Raw genomic sequence first — 18,673 nt, 5'->3', positions numbered from 1 at the left:
ATGCCATCAAGCATCACACTGATTGGCTTTCGGAGTCTGACATGTAGTATTGTTTTCGGAGTTATTTCTTTCTCAAGTCTCAAAGAAAAAGGAAAAGGGAAAAAGGCGAAAGTAATACGGGAGGGCTCGGAGTTTGGTCTCCCACCTCGTCGTCCAGGCAGTTCCTCGTCTGATATGATTGGCAGTCTGATGCCTAATGGCTGACGGGGCAAGTAGGTCTAGATCCTTCCACCTGAAGGCAATCTGGACCGTAATCAATATCCATCTTGTATCTGGAATCCATAACTGCGAAAGGATGCACTGTAAGTTCATTTCGAGCTCAAAGACTAGTGGAATACAGTACTTTTTTGGAGTTACAATCTATCTAAATCAACATATTCACGAGAATCAAAATCGCTGTTGATCAACCCAGTCACGGAAAATGCGAGGCACATTAGATAATTCTCCAACGGCTGCGTTGCCGCGTATCTTGTGTCTCCATGGTGGTGGTTCAAACTCAAGAATTTTCAAGGCTCAGACCCGTGCGCTACGTTACGAACTTTCAAACCACTTCCGATTTGTGTTTGTCGAGGCTCCTTTTGACTCCGAACCCGGGCCAGATATCACATCGACTTACGCGAAGTTCGGCCCATTTCGACGATGGTTCAGATCCGGACCTCAGCATCCAATTATTGACCCGAAAGACGCAGTTGAATTCATCGAGGAATCGATATATGAGGCCATGGATCGTGACGATTTACAAGGAGGTACAGGAGAATATGTCGCTGTCATGGGCTTCAGTCAGGGTGCTAAGCTTGCGGGAAGCTTGCTTTTTCGGCAGCAAGCCCGCGCCGAGAAGCTTGGAAAAGCCATGAGTGGTACGAACTTCAGATTTGGGGTTCTGATGAATGGAAGAGGTCCACTGGTTTCCATGGATCCGGATCTGGTGATGAACTCGGCTCTGCTTGACGCATCACAGATTTCGTTGAATTGGCCTGTTACATTTGAGGACCTCCGAAACAAAGAGCACGTACTACACCTACCCACCATTCATGTTCATGGGCTTCAAGACCCCGGTTTAATGCTGCATCAAATATTTCTGCGAGAATACTGCTCTAAAAATGCGAGGCTGGTTGAATGGGATGGGGAACACAGAGTACCCATTAAAACGAAGGACATTGTTCCTCTCGTTCACGAGATTTTGCATCTGGCGAAGATAACAGGGGTTATTTTCCCTCCAATATGACCTCCCTCTCTATGGCGGTTTCTTTGAGTATTTGGACTTTTACTGGTATATTAGAGGGCACATTCCTTTCTTTCTTTCTTTTTTTGTAATATTCTTTTTTTGTAATAGAAAAAAGCCCTTGGAACTTGTTACATTTATGGAAGGTTGAAAGGGAAGGTTCTCCCCATTCCAAGGTTTATAATTTTCATTTTCCGAGTGTTATTTCTTTTATGTAACCTGGGCATTGGCCACCTTAGGTACGCAAAGCCAATCTTGGAAGGCGAAGCTAGAAGTGGATATTTTGCTAAGGTATTGGAGTAGATATTGGTTGAGCGGACCACCTGCCCTTGTGCCCAGCTCTGCAGGTGGGCATCATTACGCGAAATACCTAAATTCTAGTACCTAGTTAGTAGGCAGTATCTAGCCCTCAGTACAAACTTGAAAGTATATACGTACCATCATATCACATGCAGTTCAACCTTGGAAATTACTAGTAGTATGCCGTACCTGGGTACTAGTAGTAGATATTTTCATCCTTCGAAATTTCAAGGTTGGTGTACGTAGGTATTCTTCAAGTTTGATTTGAATATAAATATGTCAGAGGCTCAACTGACAAAAAGTACTATCCCAAGATTAACTAGGTATAATAGCAACTACTAGTAGTAGTACGCATACCTAAATATGGCACAATAACACCATGGGTTATCTTCAACGTTTCCTTCAACCAATCTAGGGTTCTATGGGAAAAATTTCCATTTATTGATATCCAACTACCCTGTTCATGATCGGTGACTTTTTAAGCCTTCAAATACTAGCAAAGGCGCAAAATGCAAGTGTCCTCGTATCTATCCATATAGCCTTGACGATTTAAACTCAACTGCTGTACCTACCCATAGACCTTATTTTTGCGCCATAGAATAAAAAGGCCACCGGGATGGGTACAAGCGCAAGAGCAAAGATACCGAGCATATTTGTGGCCCAGAAGACCTATCCTGAGTGAGTAACTTTGATAGGAACCGGGAAACATGCCATTGGGTACTCACACCAAATTTGTGGTACATCTCAGGTGCGAAAAGTGGGAATGTTCCTCCGACAAGCGAACGCACAATCATAGTACCTGAAATAGCGGAAGCTGCTCCGGTTGTATATATGTCAATCAGGTACGCCAACGATTGCAAAAGAATAACCTGAACTCCGATGCCAATGGGGATACCGGCTAAAGTCTGAGGCCACGGACTTATGTCAGGAGAAGATGTCCAAGCAAACCAGAACAGGCCAATCGCAAGTGAGAGTGCGCCGACAATCATAGGGCGCAAGCGATCCTCCGGAATCAGAGTGTTTCCACCGGCTGCTTTCTTTTGAACCGTCGTAAGTGTATACCACGAGGCGTAGAAAGCGCCAATTATAATTCCTAGGCAGATAGACAAGAGTGGCAATGTGCCTTCTACTGCACCATACCCTCTTTCTTGAACAAAGCTTATGGGATAAGCCTGGAAAGACTTAGCTCAAGCTAATGGAAATGAGCCAAATTTTCACTTACAACAAATAGAAGATAGATCAATCCGAATGTGAATGATATGTAAACTGTCATTGAGAAGAGGATGGGCTCTAAAATGAGCATGGAAATCGGCAACGTGAGGTATCTGGTGAGAAAATCGCGAATACTCACGGGCTTCTCATCCATTCTAGAATGTAAAGCCCAATTTTTTGTTTGTTGCCGTAGTCTGTGGGCATACTGCTTTTCAACAACTGGCAAATATGTCTCGGGAAGAATAATGAACCCGGCAAGACCACAAAAGATACCCAGGATCATTGTTGTCCAAGCAGTCAAACGCCACCCCATGACGGTCTGCAACTGAATCTGGCTGATAATGGCACCCATGCTCGGTCCGACCAGGGTTGTGGCGGCAAAGATGGCGACGGCAACTCCACGTTCAACGGGTAAGAGAAAATCGGCCAACCATCCACCAGTGATAGCAGGGCAGACAGAAGACGTGACGCCACCGAGGAATCGGAAAATGAGAACGGTGTGAGCATCATGCCCCAATGCAACTGGGATTTGACTCAGGACAAACAACACATAACCTAGGAAAAATGGCAGTTTGCGCCCATACACCTCAGAAGCTGGACCCATTACAATTGGACCGGTCGCGAAACCAAAGACAAAAAGCGATGTGCCCAAAGCCATTGTTTCGGGCTTAACGTGAAACTCGACGGCAGCCACCGGGATGGCTGCATTGAAGGCGGCACTGGCAAAAGCCACGACAAATGTCATGGCACCCAAAACGCTTGCACCGGCCCATTTTCTCCAGGCAGGTATATTCACGGGATTGAGTGGATGGTCCAAGCTGCTCAGATCAACGAGCTCGGACTCGTGTTGCCGATCGAGTAGAGGTCTTGTCTCGCCATTGATTCTAGCAGGTGGAGGCATTCGGAAATTGTGGTTGCATTGAATACGAGGGAGGAAATGATAATAAGTTTTCGATAGGTGGCTAGATATCCAACGTATCCATGAAGCATACTGGGACTATCACCTATTTCTAAGTAATAGAACACTCTGGGCACAACACAGAAAAAGTATCAAAGTGTGCGCTGACAGCTGCACTGTGCAGTTATGGCAAAGAAGTCCGAGGAAAACTCCGAGAGGTCCCGAACTCCGACCTATGATTTGCCCCATAATCCCAATTCGGCCTTCAGAGTTTCCGCAATAATTTTCACCATCCGTTCAGCATGGTCTTTCTCATAGTATGCCTCGTTGTAGACTAACTGCAGCTGCAATCGACCTCGAAACGTCCACATGAAACAATAAGTTTGACGAGTTAAAATTTCGACCCCAATGTTCAAATCTTGCACTTCTAGAACAGTTCCATCATTCGTAAACCGTGGGGCAACGAGAGCCTCGGCATCGCCCACACTGGAGATGTCGACCTCACTTGGTGGCGGATCAGCAGGTGGTACACCTCGCTTTAGTAGGCCTAAGACCTCTTCTGCATACTGGCGACGACATTGCAAAAAGTCTTGGGTAATTCCGGTTCGATATTCCCTTTCGTACGCCCTCGCATTCTCAATCCACGATTTCGAGGCTGGTACTGGAAACATGTAGCCAGCTGTATACAAAGCCGCGGCAAAGCCTGGACCCGAATATGGTGGGAGAAGATGAGGACGCAGGGTGAATCGCATTGTACTTGTGTAATGCTTATCTCGGTCGTCTGGTGAAGCTTGCATGTGCGTAAGTATAGCACATGATGCATGTACGGCAGAGGTGAGGCTAATGTTTCGCTCGGTGCAAGCGGCAGCGACAGCGCTGGTTTCAGTCTCGGTCAAACAGAAACGTGTGCTTCGTGTTCCAGCAGGCGCTGCCTGTTTATCGCCCGTGAACGCAACACCTACGGCCCCTCTTGCATGCGCCAATGTCTTCATACATTCCCTGGTAGCTTCGAGAATTTTGGGTGTTGCCGTGACAGGTATATCGAGGACTTCCTCAATGCTCGGTGTTAAGCGACGCCACTCCTCACCCCATTGGATTTCCTTTTGGTTGCCGCTGACCACCTCGCACAGGCTGTTCAAGAACGCATGAACAAGCTGCAAGGCTCCATAACCATCTGTTCTCCAATGAGCTGCATGAAGAAGAATCATATTTTCACCAGGCAGTAAATGAGCTGTCATATAACGAGATGGCCTAAGATTTGCAATTACATCCTCCGCTGTGACATCCGAATCATGTACCTTGAATGTCTCATTTGCCCAAGAGAATACAGAGTCGTTCGAACCCGTTTGGTAGCTCAAGATGTCCGCTTCGGCCGTGCAAGCAATGCTGGGATGGTAAAACCGGACTTTGCACCAAGCGTCAAAACTGTTCCTTGAAAGTTCCGAAATGTTCCAGCCTGTATTCAGAGTGAACTTCGCCCCAGAGGTGATAGACCAGTGCTCACGGCCGATTAGATGAGATCGATCACCAATAAACTTGATGAACTTCTCATTTTCACCAATTGGCCTCTGCCAGAGCCCTGGTTTTTTTTCTACCCAGCTTGAGGACATTGTAAAGGTAGTATCTGGAAGACTGAAGTGTATAAAGGAATGCCGGATGGAAAACGTCGGAACCTTAGAACTAGTACTAGTAGGTAGCGAAAGTATATTTTTAGAGCCGTTTCTTAGACATATACTACTAATAGTAGTACAACTTGAGTGATCGGATGTATGTATCTTGAGAGATCGCTATACTAGTAGGTAAGTCCGAGGTACAGCCCTGGAGGATCTCCAAGTCGGAGTTTTTGGTTCTTCAAGGCCCGGACCTTTCAAGTTCCAAGGTTGCAGATTTTGTGGTTTATTGTCCCCTTCAAGTTAAGTTAGTCATTTTTATGTTCAAGTTCTAGTTGAGTTTGAAGTCATATTCCGAGGCCACAATCTTGCAACCTTGGAATGCAAGTCTCCTTCACCGGCTCTTACAAGGGAGCAGCAACCCTAAAATTTCGCCTATAGTCATTGAGGTCAAAATCGACTTCTCAGTTTTGGATACCATTTGCACAATGAGCTCCACTACCCGCCATCATGAGTTTCCGGACGGACAATTTAGTAACTATGAACAAGTCTATCTCAAAATGTCTAGAGCTTTCAGTCACCTGGAAAAAGAGCACTGGGGCATTCATTGCGTCTGCTCAGTGGCTCAGCAAGCGCCAAACCGGTCGACATTCAGCGAGTCTCTCCGCACAGCTTGGATGCAGTTACTAGTCGAGTATCCCGGACTGAGCATGATCCCAGTTGGACTGCAGAAGAAATACTCCAGACTAGATGATACTGGTATACAGTCATGGGCAGAGAATACATTCTTCGAAACGGGCCATCTGTGCGCTGATACAATCATCAGCGAAGCCAAGCCAAAAGATCTACCGAGTTTATATTGGATTCCCGCCTCATCTGAAATTTTGCTTTCCATTCAACATTGGCGAGTAGACGCTCTGGGGGCTTGTATGTTATTGGATAGACTGTTTGAGATCATGGCCGGATCGAATGATCATTCCACACTGCACGATGAAGTCCGGCAAAATCTGCCCACACCGAGTTTCGAATCCGCCGCAGGAGCCTTGAAGACTGAGGATGCAGGGGTACAAGCGTATGCTCGTGAATACATCAATACTTTTCATCAGAAGGCCGTCAATGCTGGAGGATTGCCGTTTCAAGGAGGAGCAACCACACCACCCTCCCGCTCCACGCACCGGGACTTGGAATTCTCGGCGGACGATACGAATGTCATCATGAACGCCTGCAAGAACAAGAAAATAAGTGTTACCGCGGCAGTCCACACGGCTCTGGCACGAACTGTATTCTCATACCTGACCCAGAAGGAGTGCCAGGCAGGCTATACAACAGTGATGGCTGTCAACATGAGACCATTCCTGCCTCCTCCCTTTGATGGTAGGAAACACGCATGTCAGACATTCGTGGCAAGCATCACGCCGACCGTACATTATGACAGCGGATTTGTGGAATCTGCGCGTGCCTTAACCGACGAATATCATAATTGGGGGAGTGCCGAATTCATGCGGTCACTTTGGTGGATCTATGTGTATCACCTTGCCAAAGTTTCGGCGCCACGTGTGAATGGAGCTCCTGGGAAGCCTCCAAGTGGCGTGACGCTGAGTAGCCTTGGCATCATAGATCGGAATCTTCGAAGCGATTATGGACCAAAACTTCAGATTGACAAGTTTCGGTTTGGCGTTAGCATGATGACCAGACAAACGATCTTGTATGCCTGGACATTCAAAGGACGACTGAGTCTTTCGCTCAACTATAATGAAGCCTACTACTCTGACTCAATGGCGAGCGAAGTTGTGTCTCGAGTTGCATGGCATTTGAAAGAGGGGCTTGAAGTAGATCTGAACATAGCTTAATTCATAGACAAAGATGAGATGTCCTAGCCATTTAGCTCAATAATCAGTCTCCTCATCTTCTATACCAAAGACCTCAATCGTAGCTAATTACAGTTCTGTTTCCCATTGAAGTGGAACGGGGTTATTCACACTAAACCGTTGTTCAGGGTCCCATTTGCGCTTCAGGGCCGACAACTTGGGCAGCTTCCGATCACCATACCAAGCTATTGGACCCTCATCACCACGAGCGTACTGTTTAGTAGATTCAGTCAGTTTCAAAGCTTCAGGTTGCCTGTTTTTTCGTTTTTGCTCACGTTGGAATAAACCGCCAGCCGGTCGAAGCCACTCGTTTTTGCGAAATCTTGTCGACTCAAGGTAGCAAATTTATTAACAGCATCATCGAGACTACTATCGGGATAGAAGCCCTCGATGTTCCTTTGATTCAAAAACACGTGAGTGACCTAGATTACCACGATTCTCTTCATCTTACTCACATGTAGGTTTTCACATCGCGGTAGGCGTAGGCAGTTGCATGATCCGGAACTGCCATCGGGCCCTCGTTCGAATAGCGCTGAATGAGCAAACGGCCTTGATAGGTTGGATTGGCAGTCCAAAAGTCGACCAGTTTGGAATAGAAGGATTCGAATGTGGAAGCATGAAATTGCCTAAGGGCAACGGTATAAATGTTGATGTGCTGATTTGGGGTGCAAGCGCCATTGTCCATTCCAAAGAAGTTGAAAAAAGCAGCATCCATCATCTGTTCCGCTGGAATGCTGGAGACATTTCTCATTTCTGGCTGCAAAGATTCAAACGGCTGCAAAAAAGGGGCTGCTTCCTCAAGTGAGCCGAAGAAAACAGCGTTCACAATGATAACTGGCTGTACCGAAGTTAAAGATCCAATCGTGCAGTTGAACATTCCTTTCCGGATTGCTTACCTTGTTGTTTATGCGATCAAAGAATGAAGCGCCGGTAATTGAAAGCCGAGATGGTAGAGTCTCATCGAACTTCTCCATCACTTCAAAAAAGGATTGATTGGTGCTAACGGGATAGACATAGTCTGCGTTCACGTATTTTCCATTGTTCGAAACTTTCGGAAGTCTGTACGTTGCTGACGTCACGATTCCAAAATTACTACCTGCTCCACGCAGCGCCCAGAAGAGATCTGCATTTTGTGATTCCGATGCTTTGATGAGATCACCAGATGCGGTAACAACTTCGACCTCATCAAGAAAATCCACGAGAAGGCCGCGGTGGCCATGAAGACTGCCAATACCTCCGCCCAGGGTTGCACCTACCACCCCAACACACGCGCAAGATCCAAGTGGAAGCTCCCTGCCCAGTTCAGCCAGAGGCTTTATGAGTTGGTGTATCTTTACAGCTCCGCCAATGGTCAAACGATCTCCTTCGGCATTGCTTTCAACTGTATTGAACTTGCCCAAGTCGATGGAGAGACCGTCAAAATCGTGATAATCAGAGATACCATGGCCACCCCCAGTCACAAAAAATGGGATATAGTTTTCGTTGGCGATTTGCACAATTCTTTGGACATCATAGGCAGTCGCCGGTTTGATTGCTCCAGCACCATACGAAGGGGCTTTGTAGTCCGTCCATCGCTGTTGTAACTTAGCAGAGAAATTGGTATCGGCCCCGGGGATAATTTCTGCCTGTGGTGACAGATATGGGCCAAATAGCAATTCAAGATTTTTGGTCGCGCTCAGACCTAAGACCGTTTGGAAGATGGCGGAGAAAGCTACCATTGTGATGCGCCTATACCAAAGATTTCTTGTTGACAATTCAGGGGCACAACATAGAACTTTCCGGTCGATTTGTTCAGGAAAATAAACATGAGCCGCTTAGTGCCAAGACTGAAGCCGTGCGTTAGGTCAGATGTTCGGGCAATTGTGTAGGTCCGAGGTGGGGCATGATTTGTTGAACTTGGAAGGATTCAAGGTTCTGACATGTCGAACTCCGTCTTTACGGCCCTTGCTCGGAGAATCTCACCCACACTTCTTAGCCACTCAATCGGATGTTTGTCCGGCTGAGGCCGTAATTGTTCTATTCTTCGTGCCGAATATGCATGAAGCTCGGACATCGGCATGTCTATGCTTTCTTGATGCGAAGACAAAGTGAAGCGTCGGGGTCGTTGCATGTCAGGAAGAACCTTGGAATGAATATTTTGAACGTTCCCTTTCCCTTACACCAGACTATCAAATTATTGTATTATTATCCAGACACCGAAATAGTCATCTTTTCACCACGGTCATTCCGGCAATAAGACCTAAAATTATGGCTTCCAATCGAAACGACGCAGAAGCCACGACAGTTCTTCTATTTGGGCCCCAGGCTTTGTCATTCACTGAAGAATCTCTTCAACGAGTGCGAGTTGCGTTGAGCGATACCGCTGAAAATGCCTGGATGCGCCAAGTTGTTGAGCAGCTCCCGGAATACACTAATCAGGTTGCTAAGAAACTTCCCAGGCTTGAGGCCACTCCGGCAGCCAGGCTACAGGACGGCTTAAAGGACTGGCTGAAGATTGAGGAGTGCATGGTCCCAGCTACTTCCAAGAGCCTTCCAAATGCTCTCCTCACACCTCTCGTTGTTCTTGATCAACTGGCACAGTATTCACAGTATGTAAAACTAGCTCATGTCGAGACAGGGCTTGGTGCAGATCGATATGGTCCTCAGCCTCGTCGCATCCGAAGCCTGGGCTTCTGCACCGGCCTCTTGAGTGCGATTGTTGTTTCCAGTGCCTCAAACAAGGCCGAATTTGAAAGATACGCTATGGTAGCGGTTCGCCTGGCTGCTGTGATTGGGGCTCTGGTGGATGCAGAGGATGCAATTGGCCAATACGGCGAATCAAAGAGTTTTTCTGCTGTGTATCATTATTCTCAGCAAGAAATGCATCTGAAAAACATACTGCAAGAGTTTCCCGAGGTAAGCAAACCAACACAATCTGCTACTAGTACATCTTTGCATGTATTGATATCCAAAATGAATCTTTAGGCGTATATTTCTGTCAGTTACGATGAAAGTCGAGCAACCATCACAACTTCCAAGAGTACTGCGCAAGTACTCCAACAACGACTCCGAGAAACAGGCATAACGGCTCAGGCCATCGGTCTCCGAGGTCGATTCCATTATCCAGATTACGAGAAAGACCTTGCACGCTTGATAGAAATATGCGATTCTACGCCTGAGCTTCAACTTCCAGAGGTTGCTGATACAGTCATCCCACTGAGTTCACTTTCCGGTGGTGAACTGATTACCAAAGGAAGGTTGCATCATATTGCCCTTCGAGAAATTCTCGTCGAGCAATCGCAATGGGGCAAGACGTTTGATAACATGTTGCGATCAAGCCTTGTCAACAAACAATCCTTGGTCGTTTTGTTCGGTTCCGAAAAGTGCGTTCCTCCTACTGCCATGCCCCAGGTGATTGGACAAGTCATCTACATGACGGATCAGCGAGAGGCGAGCTCAAGACTCTCAGCTCTCAAGACAACCGCCGAAACAGTCTCCGAAGACGAAATTGCGGTCATCGGAATGGCCATTAAGGTTGCTGGGGCCGACGATTCCGATGAGTTCTGGGATTTGAATCTCACAGGAGAGTCACAACACAAGGAGGTTCCAGAAGAACGGTTTACCTTTGATACCCAGTGGCGCACCGCAGACCCCACGAGAAAGTGGTATGGTAACTTTTTGCGAGACCACGATGCATTTGACCACAAGTAAGTTTACCCAGAAGAGTAATCGGATTCTCCTTTTTCGATCATTTATAATCTGACTCAACCTTTCTTTCTGAATCCCAGGTTCTTCCAAAAGTCTCCCCGTGAAGCAACTACCCAAGATCCTCAGCAACGACTTTTCCTTCAATCTGCTTACCAGGCGGTGGAGCAGTCGGGTTATTTCAATTCTCCCCATGCAGATAGAGATGTGGGAGTGTTCGTGGGAGTATGTGCCGCCGATTACGAAGCGAACATCGCCTGCTATCCCCCGAACGCGTTCTCAGCCACGGGAAATTTGAAGAGTTTCATCGCAGGGAAGATAAGTCATTATTTTGGATGGCATGGGTATGTGGAGCCTCCCAACCTGACTCTGATTTCATAGATCAAGATATCAGTGCTGATATGATTATACTACAGGCCTGGGTTGACGATCGATACCGCATGTTCGGCCTCTGCGGTTGCAGTTCATCAAGCATGTAAAGCGATTCAGACTGGGGAGTGTACAGCAGCCTTGGCTGGAGGCACTAATGTCATGACATCCCCACTCTGGTTCCAAAACCTCGCAGGTGCTTCATTCTTGAGTCAGACAGGTCCATGCAAGGCCTTCGATGCGAAGGCAGATGGTTACTGTCGTGGAGAAGGTGTTGCGTGCGTGTTCCTGAAAAAGATGACCAAGGCTATTGAGGACGTGAGTTCCGACTACCGAGTATTCTCTACGACGATTCCAGCTGACCCCAAGTGAAAGGGCGACCTGATCATTGGATCCATTCGGAGTACGGCTGTGTATCAAAATGACAATTGCACGCCCATATTTGTTCCAAACGCACCGTCTCTTTCCGGTCTCTTCGATGATGTTATACAGAAGTCTGGCCTCTCTCCTAAAGATATCAGTCTTGTCGAAGCTCATGGGACTGGCACCCCTGTCGGTGGTATGTATAAAGCCCCTGATCAATGCCCATCATATCTCCAGCCAGTCTAACATCGGTATTTAGACCCAGCCGAGTGGGATAGTATCCGGAAGTCTTTAGGTGGAAGATCTGTACGATCAGTTCCCATGCCTGTTGGATCTGTAAAGGGATTGATTGGACACACCGAATGCACTTCTGGTGTGGTGGCCTTGATTAAGGTCCTCTTGCTCATTCATTATGGTGTAATTCCACCCCAGGCAAGCTTCGAAAAATTGAGCCCTGGTTTGAAAGCTACTGCGGATGATATGCTTCAAATTTGCACAAGACAGACACCTTGGAATGTTGACTTTCGCGCTGCGCTCATCAACAATTACGGAGCCTCCGGGTCTAATGCATCAATGATTGTGACACAGCCACCGAAGGCCCTCAGCAACGGATCATTTCCCACTTCCAGCGATCTTGAAAAGCATGTATTCTGGCTCACTGGGTCTGATGAACGGAGTCTTCGCGATTATGCGAGCAGATTGAGTAGCTTCGTTGCATCTCGAACAATTTCATCGCTTGCTAGTTTGTCCTTTAATGCATCCCGCCAGTCAAATCGAGCTTTGTCGCAAGGTCTGATTTTCAGCTCGGGTTCAATTGAAGAGCTACAGATTCAATTGAGTGACTTTGCCCAGGGAGAGGGGAGACTGACTGCCACGATGCGAAAGCCAGCTCGTCCAGTCATACTTTGCTTCGGAGGCCAAACCTCCAAATTTGTTGGGTTGGACAAAAGAGTCTACGATTCCATTGGCTTACTGCGCACATACCTTGATCGCTGCAGTGCAACTCTCGAGGCACTCAGTCTCGATGGATTATATCCCACGATTTTCAAGAAGAGCCAGGTTGATGACCCTGTCAAGCTCCAGACTATGCTTTTTGCTTTGCAGTACTCATGTGCAAAATGCTGGATTGAATGTGGCATCAAGCCTGTGGCGGTTGTTGGACACAGCTTCGGAGAGCTTGTTGCTCTGTGTATCGCCGGTGTGCTCACTCTCAAGGACTCGCTTCAAGTGGTCGCTGGGCGAGCTCAGCTTATCAATACTAGCTGGGGTACTGAACCAGGGGCTATGATGGCAGTGGAGGGTAATTTGAACGACGTAGACACTCTACTAAGAACTGCCGAAAGCCGATGCCCCAAGGAAACACCTGCCACTGTGGCCTGCTACAATGGGCCCACAAGCTTCACGCTGGCTGGATCCACCAAAGCTATCGACGCAGTAGGTGAATGCATCTCCTCGGCTCCCGGAGTTCGTGGCAAGAAACTTTCAGTATCCAACGCGTTTCACTCTACTCTTGTTGAACCACTCAGAGACCAGCTTGGAAAGCTAGCTGAAGGTGTGATTTTCGGAGAGCCAAGATATCGGTGGGAGAGGGCCACTGAGAATCCTTCCTCTTCTTGCGTCGGGCCAGAGTTCTTCGCATCGCACATGCGAGATCCAGTTTACGCCAACCATGCCTTCCAGAGACTTCATCAAGAATTCCCCTCTGCAATCTGGCTGGAGGCTGGATCAAACTCAACCATCACAAAAATGGCCAATAAAGCCCTCGGCTTCCCTTCTGACTCTTATTTCGCTGATATCAACATCACTTCCGAGTCTAGCATGCAAGCGTTGTCGGATAGCTTTGTAAATATGTGGAAGGAGGGACTTGCTATTCCACACTGGGCCCATCATCACAGTCAGGCGAAGACCTATTCAACACTTCTACTTCCCCCATATCAGTTTGAGAAGTCACGCCATTGGCTCGAGCTCAAGAAGCCCCAGGCAATCCAACCAATCGAGTCGTCAAAGACCCAACTTGAAGACCTTCCAACACAACTATACACATTCATTGGTTACGAAGACGAAGCGAAGCAGAAGGCACGCTTCAGGATCAATACAATGATCCAAGCTTATGAGGACTTTGTTTCCGGTCATTTGATCGTGCAAAATGCTCCAATTTGCCCAGCAACGTTGGAGGTTTCCATCGCAATCGAGGCACTTTTCTATTTGTGTCCCGACTTCAAAGCTGCTGGCCTACAACCACAGATCGCAAATGTTGAAAATATGGTCCCGATATGTGTTGACCCCTCTCGTGTCCTCTGGCTAGACCTCGTAGCAACTGGGTCTGACTTTAAAAACTGGGAATGGCAAATGGTCAGCACAAGTGAAAGCGGGGAATCAAAATCAACACACGTGAAAGGCCAGATCATATTTCAGTCTACATCTGATGCTCAAGCGGAGTTCTCCCGTTACGACCGTCTTGTTCCCCACCATAGATGCACAGAGGTACTCAACGCCTCAGATCCGGATGATGTTCTCCAGGGGAGGAACATGTACAAAGTTTTCGCTGAGATTGTGGACTACTCTGAGCCTTATCGCGGCCTTCAAAAGCTTGTTGGGAAAGGGACCACCTCCGCTGGTCGAGTTGTCAAGCAGCATTTGGGAGAGACTTGGCTCGATACTCATCTTTCAGACTGCTTCAGTCAGATAGGAGGGTTCTGGGTGAACTGTATGACTGATCGCTCGGCCTCCGACATGTATATTGCGGCTGGCTTTGAATCCTGGATTCGCAGGCCGGGAAGTACAACCTCACCCGATGATTCCGTAAAGGCTTCTATATGGGACATTGTGGCGTATCACTTCAAGGCGTCAGAAAAGGCATACACTACCGATATCTTCATCTTTGATGCCACGAGTGGTGTTCTTTGTGAGGTCATCCTTGGCATTAACTATTCGAAACTACCAAAGTCTTTAATGGCCAAGATGCTGACGAAGCTGACTGGCCCGGGAGTGAAGAAAGTTGAGATTGAGTCGCCGTCCATGGCTCCATCAATCACTGCACCTCCTAGCTCATCGGGGCCGGCAACAGTCAAGCCGGAAGCACAAGGAAGAGAACCAGTCTCTGTTTCAGCGCCAAGCTCTGGGGAAGGCTTCAATTCGAAGATCCCTAGCATTGTCGTTGAAGTCCTTGCGGAGTTGTCTGGTGTGGAGCCCGACGCCATCAAGATGTCAACGAAGCTTGCGGACATTGGGATAGACTCACTAGTTGGCATGGAGATGGTTCATGATTTGGAGTCTAAGTGTGAATGCTCATTAGATATGGATATGATGGCAGAAGTGGTCACAGCGGAAGACGTTGTGCAATGCATTCACAAAACACTCGGTATCGAAGGAGGATTTGAAGGACAAGATGATGACAGCAACCTCACACCTTCAAGTTGCACTCAGAGCCCACGTACCGCCCCAGTCTCCGAATCAAGCTTTTCAGACATTGATCAACTGTCTAAGAAGGACTCGGCACGTGAACTCAAGCTCTCTGCTTCAGACGTGCTCGAAACTTTCGAAGAAGCAAAGAAACTTACCGATCAATTCATCACAGATTTCAATTGTTCTGGCTACATGGATAATGTCAACCCAAAGCAAACTCAACTCTGCATTTCCCTTACTATCGATGCCTTTGAGAAGCTTGGTTGCAATCTGCGGACGGCCAAAGCTGGTGAGACCTTGCCTCTCATCAGCCATGCTCCGCAGCATGAACGGTTGACGCAATATCTCTACGACATGCTTGAGAACGAAGGGCGATTGATCGACGTTGATGACGGCAAAATCGTGCGAACAGCTGTCTCCGTAACGCACAAATCTAGCAAGGAGATACTGGCTAGCTTAGAAGCTGCATTCCCAGAGCACAGCTGCGCTAATCGTCTGGCTTTCTTCTGCGGTACACGCTTGGTCGAAGTGCTTGAAGGAAAGCTTGACGGAGTGAAGTTGATTTTTGGTAATGAAGAGGGTCGACAACTTGTTTCGGGGCTATACGGAGACACTCAGCTCAACAAGATCTTCTATAAACAAATGGAGGATATTTTGACTCGTCTGATCTCCCGCATCCCGCAGGGTTCCGGTCCTCTTAAAATCCTTGAGATGGGTGCTGGTACAGGTGGAACGACGAAATATCTTGTACCACTGCTAGCAAACCTTGGAGCGCCTGTTGAGTATACGTTCACTGATCTTGCACCATCATTCGTTGCGGCTGCTCGCCGACAGTATAAGGCCTACCCATTCATGAATTTCCGCGTCCATGATATTGAGAAAGAGCCCGCAGAAGATCTCATCGGAACGCAACATCTCGTCATAGCCAGCAACGCTGTTCATGCTACCCACAGCTTGACTATTTCATTGAGGAATATGCGCAAGATGCTCCGATCAGACGGCTTCCTGATGATGCTTGAAATGACTCAAACTGTTCCATGGGTGGATATTATTTTCGGCCTCCTCGAGGGCTGGTGGTTATTTGATGACGGTCGTAAACATGCGATCACTCATGAATCCCGGTGGGAGACGGAGTTGCATTCAGTTGGCTATGGTCATGTAGAGTGGACGGATGGTCACCTACCAGAAAACAAGCTACAGCGCATCATCATTGCCATGGCTTCTGGTCCGCAGTATGATTACATTTCCGCTGTACCATCATAGCCCTAATACCTCGGCTGACCTGAATGCTGCTGTAGATTCGATCGACTTCGTCTTCCTCCGAAGCAAACAATACAGTCAAATTTCAACACTACTGAGAGAGCGGCCGCTGTAAATGACTACCTGGAGAGATTCACTTCCGGCTTTGCTATGCAACCACCGGCATCACCCCAAGTCAATAGCAAGGGAGTTCGTGCACAATGTGTCCTCGTGACTGGGGCAACAGGTAGTCTCGGTGCACACCTGGTGATGGAATTTCTGGGCAGACCCGACGTTGAGACAGTGATCTGCCTCAACCGCCTCAGTCGCGGGAATAACCCCGAGCAACGACAACAGAGATCGATGGAGGAAAAGGGACTGGAACTAGGTTCGTCTTATCAGTTTTCCAAGCTTCGCATCATCGAAACCGATACATCGAAGCCTCAATTGGGCCTCACTGCCGAACGCTATCGAGAGCTTACCGGGATGGTTACTGCTGTCGTACACAACGCGTGGCCCATGAGTGGCGCCCGACCAATTCGAGGTTTCGAAGCGCAATTTGCAACCATGCGCAACATGATTGATCTTGCGCGCGATGCAGCCTACGTATCCCAGACAATCACTTTCCAATTCATCTCCTCCATTGCTGTCGTTGGCCACTATCCGCTCTGGAGCGGTAATCCAAATGTCCGAGAACGCGAGAACGTTGGTATTGAATCGATACTACCAAATGGATACGGAGACGCAAAGTATGTCTGCGAACGTATGCTTGACGCTACATTGCACAAGTATCCAGAATATTTCCGCCCCATGTGTGTCCGTCTAGGCCAGGTAGCTGGAAGTAGCAAAACTGGCTACTGGAACTCGCTGGAGCATCTGAGTTTTTTGATCAAGTCTTCCCAAACCCTTCGCGCATTCCCAGACTTCAAGGGCGAGCTGTCATGGACTCCGGTGGATGCTGTTGCATCGACTTTGGCAGATCTGGTTTCCTACAGTGCCTCTGATTTCTCCGCCGCAAGCACTGTCTATCCTATCTACCACATCGACAATCCCGTTCGTCAGGCCTGGAGCCACATGGTCCCAGTCCTAGCAGCTGCCCTTAAAATTCCACAGACCAAAATTCTTCCTTTCACAGAATGGGTGTCTCGTGTGAGACACTTCCCTGGATCTGTCGAGAAAGACAATCCCGCGTTCAAGCTCATTGACTTCCTGGACGACAACTTCCTACGCATGTCCTGTGGTGGTTTGCTATTGGACACCGTTCATACGCAGCAACACTCACCTACACTTGCGTCACTGGGATCTGTGAGCAACGAGACCGCTGGAAGCTATATTCGGCATTGGAAGGCGACTGGGTTCCTAGCTGCTTAACGCTTGGATTTAAACTAGAAGAATGCTCGGTTGTCTTAACCTTGATCTTATGGTAGAAATGTAGATATTAGTGACCACGCAATTGAACTGTGAAATACATCCATCTTGATCACCTATATGAACGGTGGAACTGCAAATTTGATTGTCACCGTAACTGACTCGTTCCTTTGGCAAAGCGGACAATAATCAGAAGATACATGCATGCCCTTTACCTATGAGATAGCTACATGAATAAAATTAAGACTATGCCTAATATTGATGTTATCAGCATTGAAGATCATACTCGGGCAAATGCCAATTTAGTCAACGATTGTTCAACTTTAACCCATTTTTGCCAGATACTATAACATGGCGAGAAATGGATAATGCATTCGGTTTCATCAAAAGCTACGATATGCCTATATCATGCACCAGGGCTGATCATCCGCTGGAACGTCGATCCCAAGGTCGGGTGGCTGATCAAACCTAAGGCTTCAAGATCCAACCTGGAGTTACAAAAATATCTCTCATAGCTTGGCTAATTCAAATGTCAGGATCTCGACTTTTATGTCCCCTCTTCGGGATTGATGGGAAATAAAAGAGTCAATGTGGACCTTAAGCAAAACCAGCCACTTCCAAGGTTATCGTTTCCCGCTTATGCACATACGTTATTTTCATAGAGTAAAGCATCTCAGATAGGCTATATTATCCCCGTTAAAGCCGCTATCACCGTGGTCGCATTAAAGACCGGAATCTACTGCAGATAGTGGAGCAAGGGCCAAAAGGGGACATTGCAATATGATAAGTCGGATATGTTTCGGCTTCACTTGTTTGCAACACAGCTAACATACGGCTGTATCAAGAGCAAGGATATGGCTTCAGCTGACGATATCACGAAACTTGTTGAACGCCGACCCCGGGTAAGGCGTACATTTTCAGTGCCCTGAGGCGATATTTGTAGTCTCTCCGGCGGCGGAGTTCGTGACGGTCCGGGGGCGGAATGGGGTTTAAAATGAGTTCTTATGAATTTGGGGGCCAAATTATCTCAGTTTCAGCTGTGCACGGATAGTCGTCTGACCGGATTTTCATGCATCAAGTCGAGGTATCAGAGAAGATAAATAGTTTTGGACCCCAAGTTTCGGCCTGGTTTTCT

General features: G+C 47.6%; 6 protein-coding genes across 6 annotated transcripts; 3 read left to right on the top strand and 3 right to left on the bottom strand.

Moving 5' to 3' along the window:
* Positions 1 to 421: 421 nt before the first annotated feature.
* On the top strand, positions 422 to 1,225 carry N7533_003243 (uncharacterized protein; the record flags this gene model as incomplete). Its single annotated transcript, XM_057099893.1, has 1 exon — positions 422 to 1,225. The coding sequence occupies one exon, from the start codon at positions 422 to 424 to the stop codon at positions 1,223 to 1,225; it is 804 nt and encodes a 267-aa protein (XP_056965029.1).
* An 852-nt stretch (positions 1,226 to 2,077) lies between these two features.
* N7533_003242 (uncharacterized protein) lies at positions 2,078 to 3,635 on the bottom strand (the record flags this gene model as incomplete). The annotated part of the gene is made up of 3 exons (XM_057099892.1): positions 2,078 to 2,191; positions 2,248 to 2,694; positions 2,745 to 3,635. The coding sequence occupies 3 exons, from the start codon at positions 3,633 to 3,635 to the stop codon at positions 2,078 to 2,080; spliced, it is 1,452 nt and encodes a 483-aa protein (XP_056965028.1).
* Positions 3,636 to 3,865: 230 nt separating this feature from the next.
* On the bottom strand, positions 3,866 to 5,242 carry N7533_003241 (uncharacterized protein; the record flags this gene model as incomplete). The annotated part of the gene is made up of 1 exon (XM_057099891.1): positions 3,866 to 5,242. One exon carries the CDS (start codon positions 5,240 to 5,242, stop codon positions 3,866 to 3,868), a length of 1,377 nt encoding a protein of 458 aa, XP_056965027.1.
* Positions 5,243 to 5,730: 488 nt separating this feature from the next.
* N7533_003240 (uncharacterized protein) lies at positions 5,731 to 7,092 on the top strand (the record flags this gene model as incomplete). Its single annotated transcript, XM_057099890.1, has 1 exon — positions 5,731 to 7,092. One exon carries the CDS (start codon positions 5,731 to 5,733, stop codon positions 7,090 to 7,092), a length of 1,362 nt encoding a protein of 453 aa, XP_056965026.1.
* An 87-nt stretch (positions 7,093 to 7,179) lies between these two features.
* N7533_003239 (FAD-binding oxidoreductase) lies at positions 7,180 to 8,828 on the bottom strand (the record flags this gene model as incomplete). The annotated part of the gene is made up of 4 exons (XM_057099889.1): positions 7,180 to 7,323; positions 7,386 to 7,506; positions 7,566 to 7,948; positions 8,007 to 8,828. 4 exons carry the CDS (start codon positions 8,826 to 8,828, stop codon positions 7,180 to 7,182), a joined length of 1,470 nt encoding a protein of 489 aa, XP_056965025.1.
* A 529-nt stretch (positions 8,829 to 9,357) lies between these two features.
* On the top strand, positions 9,358 to 17,541 carry N7533_003238 (uncharacterized protein; the record flags this gene model as incomplete). Its single annotated transcript, XM_057099888.1, has 7 exons — positions 9,358 to 10,005; positions 10,075 to 10,796; positions 10,878 to 11,138; positions 11,211 to 11,481; positions 11,539 to 11,722; positions 11,786 to 16,163; positions 16,230 to 17,541. 7 exons carry the CDS (start codon positions 9,358 to 9,360, stop codon positions 17,539 to 17,541), a joined length of 7,776 nt encoding a protein of 2,591 aa, XP_056965024.1.
* Positions 17,542 to 18,673: the final 1,132 nt, after the last annotated feature.

This window comes from Penicillium manginii (assembly GCF_028828005.1).
Source record: "Penicillium manginii strain IBT 31320 chromosome Unknown utg000002l:1.0-5564898.0:1.0-5567710.0, whole genome shotgun sequence".
Classification (NCBI taxonomy): Eukaryota; Fungi; Ascomycota; class Eurotiomycetes; order Eurotiales; family Aspergillaceae; genus Penicillium; species Penicillium manginii.
This window is presented reverse-complemented; position numbering and strand designations above follow the sequence as displayed.